Below are 14,965 nucleotides of genomic sequence, written 5' to 3'. Positions count from 1 at the left end.
CTGAAGGATGTTATATTGAGGAAAAGAAGAGAAGGCAGCCCTGTTAGATGAACACCACATGTTCTCTACTGCTAAGAAATCAACTCTTAATTGAGAAGTGTGGGTAGTAGAGGCCAGGGGAAGAGAAGAAGGGGAATGGAGAGAGGTCAGGAGAGGAGAGGGAGAGGGATGGAGAGAGGTCAGGAGAGAGCACAGCATACAGCTGCTTAGGAGGAATGGCTCCTGATGTCTCCTAGTGCCATAGGCTGACTAGTTGATGACAATCAGGCAGACTGCAAAATACGGAGCACAGAGGACTTAGCGATTTCTGGCAGGGAGAAGTAAGCGCCCAAGGTAATCAATGTGCTGGTTACATGGATCTCATCACAATACATTATGCTCCTGGGTTTTAATTATTATTTCTAATTCTTTGAGAACTTTATAAAATATATTTTAAACATAATGACACCCAGCTCCTCCCCATCACCTCTCCCATAGCTCTGCCTCTCAACTTCCCCTTTCCTTCATAAGTTTAATAACTCATCAGCTCCAGTTTGTGCTGTCCCCAGGGGACAGCCACCAGAGCATGGTGAGCTCAGCCTATCCATAGAGAGAACTGACTCTTCCTCCCCTGCAAGCCATCCACTGTCAACTGATGAAGACATTCTGGCAGGTCCATTGGTCAACATTCCAGCACAAAGAGAGAAGGCTTCAGAGGCCCCTCACCTCTAAGAAGCTATGAACATTTGTATTCATGCATTTGAATGTCATATGGCATCCTATAAGCATTTATAATTAAATTAAAATTTAAAGTTCAAATAAAGAGGTAGTTTCTCTTACATGGCTAGTGGGAGAATGACTGATCGGACCGCTCTGCTTTCTGTGTGAACGGCTAAACCAGTCCCTTCAAGCCCCATATGTGTATCTTCACCATGTGATCCTCAGATTAAGCATCCTGTGCTGTCATGTAGATGAACGTGACATTGACATGAAAGTGAGAGACAGCTGGAGAGAGGACTCAGTGGATAAGAGCACTGGCCACTCTTGTGGAGGACCCAGGTTCAGTTACCAGCACCTACAGAGTAGTTCACAACCATCTAAGACTCAGTACCAGGGGATACTAAGTATCCAAGGCTCTCTTCTGGTCTCCACAGGCTCTGCCCCCAAGTGGGAAAGATATATGCATGCAGGCTCATAGACAAAAATAAAAATTAAGTAAGTTTTTTTTCAGTAGGAAGAGATTTGTAAACTAAGCTAGTGAGCCTGGGATGGGCTCACACCTCTAAACAACAGGAAAGGAGACAATCATTTCTTCTGAAATAAATTTTTACTGCTGGTCAACTCTTTTAACTGACATTTTTTTAATTATCAAGGATTGGTGAGTATTGGCATATTGTTTTCTCCATTAAAAGATTCCTGAGGTGTAATATGAGTTCAGTTTGAGGCTGTGGGGAAGACAGCCAGAAGTCTTCCTGACCCCTCTGGGAGGCTCTCAATTTCTCTCACAGGAGGAGGAATGCACAGCGCGCGTGCTCATCCCCACTGCGAGTTAACCACAGAGCTCTTCCAAACGTCTTTTTGTTTTGTCAGTGACTTTCTGATTCTATGATGTTAAAATAATATTCTGAAAATGTCACACTAAAATTTTCTCAAGTGTCTTTATTCTCTGCATCTCTGAATAAGACAAGTATTTCACACAAAATTAAAAGAGAAAAAGGGAATTGCAAAAAAGCCCGAGGAGCTCAGCTGAAAAGCATTCAGAGTAGATGACCTCAGAAGGTATAAAATCTGTTTATGGCCTGGAGCGGGAGGCCTTCCAAAGCTGTGTGGCTTAGACAGGATAGATCACAGATTCGTCTCTATCAAAAGGCAAACATTTCTGTTTACCAAAAATAATACTGAAAAATTATAACATGCTGATGGGGGGTGGCTCACACCTGTAATCCCAACACTTAGGAAACCAAGGCAGGGTTTACTACAAGTTAGAGGCCACCACCAAATTAAAAAATGTATCATTTCTTCTCAGTTTTCATGTAATAAAGATTCTTAACATCATTATTAATCAAAACATCAGCTTAATCTAAATTAATAAATATATAGAAGGCTGGGAATAATAAAAGTGCACCTTGTGCTGTGGCTGGACGACCTGACAAACAAAGGGCTTGTTCGGGCACCTGCTCACACCTGAAGCACGGACTTTTTCCTCCCGGTCATCCATTTCCAACTATCTGTATGTCTATACATAAAATAATTTTCTGAAATTTTGATTAAAACTTAAATGTCAAGATGTATCAAATAAATCACAATTCATTTGCAATAATAAGAATATATAGTAATTATTCAAAGCTAGGAATGCCTGTGCTTCGTAAACTATACCCAGTGTGTTCACAACAGCTCTGTGAGGTGGGCCTGAGCATTGCCTGCTGCAGCCTGGATCTGGACTGTGTCCCAGGGACTTGTGTGTAAGGATTTATTTTGTCTGGTGCAATCAGGAGGTGAGAACCTCGAAGAGTGGAGTCTGTAAGAGAAACTAGGTCATTCAGGGCCTGCCCTCAGATGGGGACACCTGGATCCCAACACCTTCCTTTCTCCTTTTCTTCATCCTTTCTGACCAGAAGAAGGTGCATGATTGTGCTCTTCTATGTTCCCACTGTGATGAACCACCACAGGCCAAAAGCAACAACGGGACCAATTAATCTTAGTCTAAAACCTCTAAGGCTGTGAACCAGAAAGGACCTCATCTTTTTATACGTTGATTGTCTTGGCTCTTTCATTAAAGCCATAGGAAGCTACCCTAGCGATTTGAATGAGAATGGCCCCCATAGGCTCCTGTATTTGAATGCTTTGTCATTGGGGTATGGAGCTATTTGAGAAGGGTTAAGAGGTGCCTGCTCTGGATGTAGCTCTCAGTTTCTTCTCCAGGACCATGTCTGCTGCCATACTCCTGCCAAGAAGACACTGAACTAAACCTCTGAAATCCCCAACTAAACCCTTTGCTCTGTCTCTGTTTTCTTGCTCATCGCGTCTCTCCACAGCAGTAAAACACTGGCTGAAACAGCTAATAACCCATGGGCAGGAGACAGCGGGTTTCAGACTTGAGAGGCATAATGTGGGGTGCAGGGAAGTACTACTAAATAATATACAGTGGTTGCCTGGGTGCTGGTAGAAAGGGCTGCCAGGCAAATTGTGACCTCAGGAAATATGCAGAACAAGGCTGGTGCTATGACTTCCCTGTGGAATAAAAAAAAAGAAGCCCTGTTCTGATTATCTACATAAAAGTGAAGCTGTGTATTTGATCATTTACATAATGTATGCATCCTGCAAGATAAAGACAGTTCTCTCTGGGAGTGGAACCAGCAGTGTGAGAAAGGGGGATGGGGAACTTAGGAGTGGAACCGGCTTTGTGAGAAGAGGGGGAGGGGGTTTCTGTTTTTGACTTACATCTTCCTAAGCCGCATGGAAGTTTGGAAAACAAACTTGTTAGCGTTCTAATTTATCTACACTGCAATTTTTTTTTCAAAAGTGAAAGACGCATGTGGAAAAAGTTCGCCTTCTCAGATTTTTCCATGATCATGTTTCTGGCTTCGGTCACATGTTTCTCTCTTCTAAAGAAAAGCTGACCCAAATCTGTGTTGAACGACAGCCCTTCAACCCTCTGGGCTGCTCTGAGCACCTAGAAAAGGCATAAACCACCAGCAGAGTTAGCTTCAGCCCTGCAATGTTTACCAACATTTTTAAATGAGTGGAATTCTTCGGGCTGAAAGACACTCTAGGTCAGTTTGGGATGCTGACTTCAGTGTGGACCTGGGCTCCCAGACAGTGTCATTCTGTGTCTGTCTTAACTCGAAATCCGGGGGGAGCTGAGACTGGGAAGGAACCATGCAGGCTAGGGGCATACAGATGCAATCTCTTGACCACTGAGGCCATGAGAGAAAAAAACACCTTTTTCTCATTCTTTCTTCTGCAGTCTCTTAGGACCACTGAGATATTTCCATCTGCACCTAAAGGATGCATTGATGCAGAGGGAGAAACACCACATGAGCATTTCCATCAGGGAGTGCAACACTCTGATAGCCACACCCGCTCCTCACCCGTGTGGTGAGTTCCAAACCTGCCAGCCCCACCTGTGGAGCACCCCCTGAAGAACTGGCAACCCGTATGCCAGGATTCTTCCATTCCCGTTTGTGGGAACTTCTACATCCCAGAACAGGGAGGGCAAGAAGCCCTGTGAGTGCCAAGGAAGACTTGGTCAGAATGAGTGCATGCATTTACTGCACATTTGTGGTCCCGTTGCTGTTCCTTAGCAACAAGTAGCTCTGAAAATTCGTTGAGAGCCATATCATTAAAAAAAAATAATCAAAATAAACTGGCGGCAGTCTTAGAAGAAAAAGAATCAAATTAAAGTTACAGGAATATCAATTCGGTCACCAATGTAGGTAGACTCACAACGTGTTTTATGTACTCATATTAAATATGCATAAGAATAACTCAGTGTACATGGCCAAACACTAATAGTACTCCTTTTTTGGAACTCCTCTATGTTAATAATAGCTAGACATTCAATAAAATAAGTAACTGGACAGAAATAAACAAGAGAAAATGGAAAGGAAAAAACTCTACTGCTTGACAATGTCACTGTCACAAGTCCAACAGCCTAACAGACATTAGCAAGAAGGTGCTTAGACTGTCACAAACAAGCAACAGTGAAAAATAAATTCTAGATTAACAGCGCGCAATTTGAGCCACCAGATGACACCCCTGCCTGCTTCAGGTCTGAATGGAGCCACAACCACCAAAGCCGCATGTTCAAAGGCAGCAGCTGAAGAGCTTCCTAAACAAAGTTGAAAACCAAAGTACACCTTCCAAACTCAGAAACCACTGCTCAAAACAGAGTCCTACAAAAGCCGAGTGCCCTGGGACAGGACCTGTCCAGATGACTTCTCATCAGCCACCTCCAATTATCTGAAGTCAGAGGAAATTAGAAACAGTGGGGTTTGTCCTTTCCAGAAATTAAGGGGGGAAAAACAGACTCTCTCTTCAGCCATTCACATGTGAGTTATCGTACAAATATTAAGTCCTTAGTAATTAACAACTTATATTGGATGAAGCTGACAGCTCTCTCTAATCATTCAGTCTATTACTATTTATTGAGTACCAAGTGGACGAGGCACTAAGTAAACAGAGATGAGCAGACAGAACTGAGAGTCAGTACCCACCTGTGCAAACAGAGGCTTTTTCTATCCCACCCGGTCCCGAGGCCCTTTTAAAATAATCACTCAGAGGCTTAATATTAATTACAAACTGTTTGACCTATTAGCTCAGGCTTATATTAACTAGCTCTTACAACTAAGTCAACCCATTTCTATTAGTCTATATTTTACCATGAGGCTCATGACTTGTTACCTCACATCTTGTTTCCACAGCAGTGGCTGCTGGCATCTCTCTGACTCTGCTCTTCTCCCTTATCTCTGCTTGGATTTCCCACCTGGCTCTATCCTGCCTTGCTATTGGCCAAACGAGATTCTATATTAACCAATAGTAATAAAATACATTTGCAGCACACAGAGGAGTTATCCCACAGCCACACTATCAGCAATCTGCTTCCACCAAGTAGACAGAGCAGAGGGCCAATGAAGCTCACTCCTTTGGCTCCATCTCCAAAGACAACACCACAGCTCTCTGGTGTTGCAATGCACTTAACTCCCTGGTTTGCAATGCAGATCTCAACTCCCACAGAAGCAAGGTCACAAATAATATTTGGGTCCTCATAAGGCTTATTGTTTTTTCCCTGCATTCAGCTACAGTGTGGCAACCAGGGGGTTTTGGCTTGTATTACCCCAGGTTCTTCAAATCAGCAGTATTAAACCATTCGTTCATCACCTGAAAGGTTGGGCTGCGGATAGAGATAGTTGGCATGCAAGATAAGCCATGTTCCCCTCAAAGTTCATGTATTAGAAGAATGGTAGCCAGCGTGGTGGTGTTGAAAGGTGGTATAGAATGTTTAAAAGATAGGGCCTAGTGTGTCATGAACAGGTCACTGGAGTGCTGCTCTTGCAAGGAGTTAATATTGACTTTGCAGAGTAAGTTCATGTGAGAGAAAGAGATGATAAAAGAGGGAGACTGGTCCACCCTGCCCTTGGCTTCTTTACTAAACATGCAATTTGATGTCTCTCCATTGTTCAACCTTCCTCTGTATATGACAAAGGGAGAAGTCTCACCTCAGGAGAGGTGGCAGTGGGCTGTTTGGGTTCTCAGACTTTCAAACTGTGTGCTGAACAGACCTCATTTTTACATACAGCCCCCAGCTTCGGGCATTTAGTTCCCATAGCTGTGGAAAATGAACATAGCTGGGATGGACACAAAGCCCTGAATGCCTAACGGTGGACTGGAAGCCCTCCTCTGTCTTGATTTTGTTCCTAAGACATGGAATATGTTGGGGTTCAAACCTCACCAAAATCCTGTAAAGGTATAAATTTCATGTGCACACTAACCACTGGTCTCTCTTTGATGCCACACTTCTGGCCAAGGCTGTGCAGCTTCTTCTATTGCTCCTGCAGAACCCCGGCTGACACAGTGTCTGACTATTTCAGAAGGATAACGTTTGCACAGTCTTCCCATTTCACAACATACGTTTTGAGCGTAATCCTCATTCTAATAGCATTGAAAGTGCATTAGCACATTAATTTTTAACCACCACTTCAGGATCAGGCTTGCTTGGGCTTGATACACGAGCCCCATCTTAATTTCTAGATCCCCAAAGATGATGTACTCAGCATCTGATTTGTTAAGCAATAACCTCAGATGGGGGTCAGCTTGTGCATGCCATAGTACGGACTGAAGCACCAATGAAAGCAAAAATAACATAAAACCCCAGCTGCTCCGACGAGAAACTGAGTCTTTGAGACAACACTGTCCCTCAAAGACATTTTATTTACATTTAGGAATAATAAGGAAAAAAAAAAAACCATACCTATAGCTGTTACCCCTGGATGATGTCATTGACTGCCCTAGTCAAGGCCAAACAAATTCTTTCTCCAAATTCATTAAGGATACCCTTAGGTTGTGCTCAGAAAAGGCAGGAATTTGGTGGTAACACAACCTTCTTGGGAATGAATTCTACCTTTTCTCCTCCCATTACTGCACTACTGAGAAATACAGGTTGCCATTCACAGGAACTTTTCTTCGGTGTGTAGTTCCTGGACAGCAGCAGGAAGATTTCCCAGATTCCACTCCCAGGATTCCCACTACTGCCAATGAACTCCCGGAAGGGGCTGGACACACCCTTTCTCATGATGAAACCCCACAGGTCAAATCCTTCCAGAAAGGAGACTCCGCTTGGAGAGCCAGCTGCTCTCCTGAGCAAGCTGTGCTTGGGGACAGGCACACAAAATGCCCCCAAGGAAGTAAAGCACCCGGTGAAGGTGAGAAACATAAACGCTCCCAGCATGTGGAGAGCAGACAGCTAGTCCAGCCTGGTGGCTTGGGAAGAAATGGCTGTTTTGTGTGCAGGGCAACCCCACACTGTCACACGAGGAGAAAGATGTGGCAGCCACATTCATGGCCAGAGGTTAGTGATTCTCAAGGCTAGGGCAATGACATGAACAGCCCCTGAAAACTGCTCAGATGCAGTTTCTGACCCACACAGACCTGGCTACCTCAGAGCTCTGGGGGAGCCCTGCAATGCTTGTTTCCCTGCGTGTTTCTGCTCTCTGTTGGGCTCAAGAGGCCACTTTCACAATGACCACAGTCCCTCAGTCCTCCCCTTCTCCCATGCCTCACTGCTTACTAGAGCAAAGGGGATTTTCTCTGAAGGAGCATCAAAGACCCACAGGCTAAGAGATGGCCACAGTAAGACTGGAAGGGTTTTTTTTTTTTTTTTTTTATCACATTTTGTGTTATGTCTGAAGAGATGACCACTGAGAATCCTCATCTTGGTCACCAAAAGAATGAGGCGAGGAAACAGCAGGGAAAATCATCCACCCTAGAGCCATGCATGCTGGCCAAGATGCTGCGTAAGCATCCCTTTCCAAGTGACGAGCAGGGCCAGAGTCATTCCCGCTGACCACACAGGTAAAAGACCCACGCCATCCTCCACCACGCCCTCTTTACAGCTTCCTCTCCTAGACTCTCACAGTACAGACCCGCCAGAGAACAAACAAAATGCAATAATCTCATAGCTTAAACATCACCGCAAGTGTCTCAAAGTCAAGGGAACTTCTCACTTTTATAGAAAAGCATTTATTCAAGTGTCTCCTCATGCCCACCCCTAAACACAATTCATTGGCCTTAAGCGCATCAATTAGGTGTTCATAGCAACAGTCTCTGGTTCTCAGCCCTGAGAATTTTTCCACTTAAATAAGAACCCATCCATGCACAAGCTCACGGTACCATAGTGGCTTTCTTATTTTGCTTCTGTCAGTGTTAATTCTCCAAAAAAAAAAAAAAAAAAAAAAAAAATAGAAATACGGAAAAGCAATAGCAAGAGAAATCGGGTGACAGAAGACTTAGACTCTCAATATACAACATAAAGTCGCAGGTGCCATGGCTGTAGAGTGTCCTGCCTCCGTGCCTCCCCCGACTACAACAGGACATGCAAGTGCTCCTGCATGCCTAGGCTGCTGAGTTAGTTCCTACCCGAGACACCAGTCCATCCTTCCTGGGACAACTGTACTCGCAGGAAAGTGGGCAGTGTTGAGTAATCATGAGTTTGCTCTGTCTTGATTTGTAGCATTATACCCTTGTTGCTATTTTTCCGGCTTAAAAACCAGTCATCATAAATCCAGCCACTTCCTCCTTTAGTGATAATTAGCGTTAGTCATGAGCCAAAAATGAGTCCACTTAAGAAGCAAAACAAGTGTGGCTCTGCTTACCTTTCATGCCAAACTTGGAATGCCTTGCCAGCTTGAGCAGAAGCAGCATCACCAGCAGACAGAATCCCACCACAGACGCAATCACCACCACGGCATAGACCTGGAGAGAAAGCGAGGCTGTGATGACCTTGCAAAACCACTCCCCGCTCTTGGATAATAGTGATGCCCACGGCAGTTAGCATTTCCTGAACACTTACTATTATGATGCCCATGCTACAAAAGAGAAGCTTGTTAAACGTATAAACAGATCTCTAACTGATGCCATGTGAATAATCGTATCTATGGCTACATCTATCTATTCATCCCCCCATCTAGAGACACAGGAGTAAAGGAAAGGGAAAGGAGGAGGGAGAGGTAGATGAATAAATATTAATATTTTGTTGCTGGTAAAAACTTTATCATTCTCATTACTGTCATACATGCTAAAGCGTTGTTCATGGTGAACACCCTTCTTAGTTTAGTGCCACGACTTGCAGGACCGAGGGCACGCCAGAAGCAGGGCGGTGTTTTGCTGTGTGTCCCAGCTCTGAGCAGGACTGGAGATAGACATCACTGATCCGTACACTTTTCTGCATGGGGGATACCAGTCAGAAAAGGCTTTTTATGTTTTAAAAAAATGGAATTGCAAGTTGTGAGTTTTTGCAAGTAGAAAGAGTAACTGTGTGAATTCTGTCACAACCCCAAGACAGAGGCGACAATGGAAACTTAGTATTCACTGCCACCGCTGTTCCTCTGGTACACTGTGATCATCTTGCTACTGGAAGGACATGGTGACATTGTAGAGACAAACATGTGATAATGTAACACAGTGAACATTGCTTTTAGGTTTTGCTCAGGCCAAGGATTCTAGTTTGCTTTCTGTTGCTGTGATAAACACCATGGCTGAAAACAAGCCAGGAAGAAAGGGCTTATTTCATCTTACAGTTTACAGTCTGCCATCAGGGGAAGCCAAGGCAGGAGCCTAAGGCAGGAACCATGGAACCCTGTGGAGGACCGATGCTTACTGCCTTGTTTCCCATGGCTTGCTCGGGTTTTCTCTCCTATATATCCCAGAACCACCCACCAAGGTGGCTCCACCCACAATTAATCTGCATTACGCCACATCATCAGGAAAATGCCCTGCAGACACGCCCCCAGGGCCAATCAGATGGATGCAATGCTTCAGTTGAGATTCTGTCTTTCCAGGTGATCCTAGTCTGTGTTAGATCACAAAACTTAACCAGCACATCAAAGTTCGGGGGCTGACAAGCTTCTGTTAATGCTCTGACAGATGGAACATACAGACTCTGCCAGGCACATAGCCCCTGTTCGCAAGAACTCAGCTCTGCAGTGTAAGTTGAAAACAGCCATAGAAGATGTGAAAACAAATTTACAGGGTCATGTTCTAATAAAGCTTTATTCATAGAAACTGACGCTGCACTTTGACAGTGCTTACCAACTCCTGTCGTAACTGTCACTAGAAAGCTTAGACTCCATGTGTCATCCACTCTGCGTGATATCCCTTAAAGCAGTATTATTTTTCCCTCTAAGGTAATTGTTAATACTCCTTAACAAATTGATCTTGGCTCCTGTTTCTCTGGAAGACTCACTCCCTGTCTTGCTGTGGTTAGGGGCATTCTCGACACTAGTTGAGACTGGTTTAGCAAAGGGTAGAGCATGCCCTTGCGGATCTGAGGTCTCAGTCAAAGGTCACGGTCATCAACAAGCCCTGGCGTTGTCACTCAAAGACTTGGCAACTCGAGATTTGACGGTGGATCTGGGGGTGGCGCTATAAGCACTTAGTGAGTAAAATCCAGGAGTCTGCTAACCATCCACCATGGAGCCCTTAGAGCTTCTTATCACCAAAGCCAACAGTGTCAGGCTGAGAAGCCCTGCTCCACATGCCTCTGGAGCTTTCTCCCTGCTGTGATGAGAACCAGCTCTCCAAAGGGCAGCTGTGTGTCAGCCAGGTCCTACAGGCAGGACAAGGCTGAAGAGACTCCCAGTAACACCAGTAACACACGCAATGAAGCATACGAGAAATGGCGGCCGTGCTCAGCCACTAAGATGCAGGGATGTTTGTTACTGCAGCATAGCAGACGCTGACACTTCAGGCTGTAGATTTAGACTCGACTTCTTCCTGAGTGTGAAGTACAGCTGTGCTGCTCTGGGTCTCATCATCTTCACGTGTGACTACTCTCTGTCCTGTGGACTGTATAATCCTTTGTGAGTTCGTGCAGACAGTGAACTAAGAACTGTGGCTAGGACAGTAGCAGCACAATAATTAAGATGATGGCAGTACAGATGGTCATAGGATCAAGACCAAAACTCGTAAAAAGGTAAATAAATATCTCAAGGACACACAGCTTGCATGCGAACCAGTCTGCCCAGTTATTTAAATAGCTGTAATTTATTCGCAACAAAGTGTATGGTTCACAAAGAAGGCAGGAAAATAAAAACTCAATGCTAATCCCACTGCAGTTTCGCTGTCTGGTGTCAGATAAAAGTGGCATTGAGACAGTCACAAAGCACCTGCCGGGCACTGGCCAGGGCGGTGTCCTGCAGGCGTCTGATAACGGACCCTTCCGCTGCTTCTCTTCGTTGCCTCCGGATACAACGTCAGCGAAACTCTGGGTATAGACTTATAGCCTCATCAGCCTATACATCCTCAGAGGGACAGAGGTTCCCTCGTGGCTGGCAGGGAGCCACCTTGTGCTAATCAAATCCACCTCCTTCAAACTTGCCCCACATAGCCACACTGAACAAACTACTCGGCTGTTGGTTAACCGCCAGCCTTCTCGCTCCTAAGCCTTCTCGGCACCACAGAGTGGTCACCTTTGTTTAGTTTCATAGTGACTGCAGGGAAAAACTGATACTATGTTGTGATAATTGTTAAGTTTTTATTAGCTTTTAAAAAAGACTCTTACCATGCCTAAATTTGTAAACCAAACTTTATTATGGGTATGCATAGGGAAAGCCCTGGCCTAGCTTTAAAACTACCTGAAATTTCAAGCATCTGCTGGAGGTCTTGAGAACATGTCCTTTGCAGTGAAAAAGAGTGGCAGCTGAGCCAGCAAGATGACCCAGGGGGTAAAAACACTTGCCTACTGTCAGCCTGATGACCTGGGTTTGAGCCTTGCGACCACAGGGGAAAGTGGACTCCTGACCTATACATACACTGAGGCAGGAGCATACCCAAACATACACACACATCATACAAATGGACGGCACTCATGCACGTACGCACACACTCACACACACACTTGCATATAGATGACCATAAGTGACCAAATGCATTACCCTGGCAGAACAGGCCAGGGGCCAGAGTGAATCAGAGCAGAGCTTGTTACTTGTCTACCCGGCTACATTGTTTCAGTTCTTGGGCTTTGCCAAGTGATCTCCTATTTCATCATTTGCAAAGCTTATCAGTATGCCGAAGACACCGAAGCAGAGTGAGTTATGCTACTGCTGTGTGATTGACACACGACGCTCAGACTGTAACATAGGCAGGCAGGAACAGTGAGCCCCATCAATGTCAGAAGCCACATTATCTGCCGGGTGGCGGTGGCCCACACCCTTAACCCCAGCACTCGGGAGGCAGAGGTGGATCTCTGTGAGTTTGAGGCCAGCCTGGTTTACAGAGCAAGTTCCAGGACAGTCACGACTACACTGAGAAACCCTGTCTCCAAATGCAAACAAACACAATCTGCATTTCCTAACTCAGAGGCATAAATAAAGGGCCATTTTATGGAATTTAAAAAATCCAATTATGTATGGTTTAGACATTTGCTGCATAAATAGTTTCTAGTTCCAAGGAGAACCAATAGATTAGGAGAGGAGTTATGGGCAGCATGCTGACAGCAACGTTGACAGCATAGGGAGGGCATTGAAACTATCCTGGCTACTAGCAACGTAGTCTAATGGACTCATCCTCATAAGTAAAAAAATAATTAAAATTTTTGAGATTCATAGAACTTTCATGTCACAAAGCACTGTTCCTCTTTGGACAGTTTTCCAAGTCAGGTTAAAAATGTAAGACCCGACAACACTTGCAAACCATAATTGGGAGAAAGAGGAGTTGGCGAGGAGCTTGTAGCCAGGTCCTGTTTGGCAGAACCTGGGTCAGCCTGCAGCTGTGGCAGCAGAAGAGGGGATGGCGTGTTGGGAGCAGTGAGACCCCAGATCCTGAATTTCTTGTAATCCCCTGATCTGAGTGCCTACAGCTGCTCTGAGCACGAGACCTTCAGGAGTTCCTGATGGCAGAAGAGTGGTTTCTGGTGGGGTTGGCTGGGGCGTGGCTATCTCTATATAATCTGTCCCTGAACAAAATAAAGGGGGCATTCTTGGGGAATTCAAGGATGACCCGTGTCACTGTCTCTCTGTCTCTGTGTGTCTGTGTATTTTAACCTCCTGCCCCTTGTCTAAAGCTCGGTAACAGGGTTCAAGCGCATCGAATGCAGACACGGGGGCGCGGTGCGCGGCAATGGTGGATTCGGGCATGGAAGGAATCAGAGCTCTTGGGACATGCTTTATGCGAGGAAAACTCAGCATGGTTCCAAACTGGTCCCACCATGGAACCCGAGGAACCACAGACCGTTGGGTGGCAGTTCACTGTAGTGTAAGGATAATCACCTGGGACTATTTCCAGACCTTCTTCACCAGCCTGAGCCTTCCAGGGAAGCTCGGCCTCATATTTCTCAGCAAGGACTTGCTCACCCCCAATGCCCTTCCCCTCAGTTCTTCATGTGCACCCCAATCTCCCTGCACACGCCATGTTGAATACCACTTCATCCCCAGGGTGCCTATCTAAAAGAAGACACTGATTTTTGCTTTCCTATAACATTCTCTGGAGAAAACTGTGTTTGGCAGACACCCTAAGATTTATTCTTTAAAAACGAAGGAGACAGATGTGAAAGTGTGGTCCCTGGGCAGAGTGGTGTGATTCACTCTCAGTGATCTCCTAGTAGTCTGGCTGTAAGGGGCAGATATTTAAAGCAGTAATAACCGCTGAAAGTGATACACGGCGGGGCCAAGGATGGCTCCCCAGGTAAGAACACTAGCTGCTCTTACAGAAGACCCATCTTCAGTTCCCAGCACCCACATCAGGTGGCTTAGCACAGGGCAAATCTAACACTCTCTTCCTGACTCCCTTTTATCCTGGCTTTTGCAGATACACATCCCCACAGACACAGAAATAAAAATAAACCTATGGTTCTGAGACCAGAAGAAGAAGAAGATCTGAGTTCAATTCCTAGCACCTTCTGTACCACCAGTTCCAGAGAACCTGAGGGTTTGTTGCCCTCTTCTGGACTCCTTTGGAACTACACACATGTGATGCACAGCCATACACTCAAAGCATCCATGCATATAAAATAAAACATAAAATATCAGCAAAATTAAAAATGTGGCACACTACCAGAAAGGCATATGTCAGAGGCTGTGTGGTCTCTATATCACTGTTTCTGGATCTCTCTAAAGTAGACCCTCCAATCTTTGGTGGCCCACTTACATCTGAGCGATAACCAGGTCTTAAGGAGGCACTAACAATTTCTCCAGCATATAACCGTTCAGAATTGCCCAAACCAACCCAGGAAGCACCTATCAACACCACTCACCGAGAGATGCTCCCGATTGTTTTGGTCGGCAACATCCGTGGAAGGGATCTCATTGCTTTTGTTTGTGGTATCCCCGATATCAGTTGCTACAGTCCAGTCTTCAATTGGAGACAAGAGAAAGAGGAGGAATATGAAGTCATCGATAGGCTGCCAACATACACAGGGCCACAGCACAACTCAGAACAAAGCAAGGCAGAGCCAGAGAGTCCTGATCACTGTCGGGACAGCCTGGTTGTGTGGGGATGGGACTGGGGGTGGGCCTGGCTGCTCGGTTAAATGCACAGCGGGGATGGAACTGCGCAAAACCAACATGGATCCCATCTCCCCATCACTGTTCGGCTGGTCATTCTAAATCCACTTTAAGATTTCTTCTTTGCCCTTTGGGAAGCCTCCCCTTATTAATGCTCATCTTTAAAACAACCGACGGGAGCCATGGCTGCTTTTCACATGAAAATCTTCGGAGGGCAGATATGGCAGCCAGTCTTAAAGCTGAGAAACATCAGCAGGAGAAGTGAAATTGTG

At 45.3% G+C, this 14,965-nt stretch overlaps 1 protein-coding gene across 5 annotated transcripts in view; it reads right to left on the bottom strand.

The window, feature by feature from the left end:
* Ntrk2 (neurotrophic receptor tyrosine kinase 2) overlaps positions 1 to 14,965 on the bottom strand; it is a 322,706-nt gene that overhangs the window by 238,387 nt on the left and 69,354 nt on the right. For all 5 annotated transcript variants that reach the window (XM_038333524.1, XM_038333525.1, XM_038333526.1 and 2 more), the window contains 2 exons: positions 14,444 to 14,541; positions 8,850 to 8,949 (listed from right to left, as the gene is read on the bottom strand). In XM_038333524.1, the coding sequence (XP_038189452.1) occupies positions 8,850 to 8,949; positions 14,444 to 14,541 (198 nt within the window). The remainder of the gene's footprint in view (positions 1 to 8,849; positions 8,950 to 14,443; positions 14,542 to 14,965) is intronic.

The sequence above is a fragment of the Arvicola amphibius genome, chromosome 6 (genome assembly GCF_903992535.2).
Source record: "Arvicola amphibius chromosome 6, mArvAmp1.2, whole genome shotgun sequence".
Lineage (NCBI taxonomy): Eukaryota > Metazoa > Chordata > Mammalia > Rodentia > Cricetidae > Arvicola > Arvicola amphibius.
This window is presented reverse-complemented; position numbering and strand designations above follow the sequence as displayed.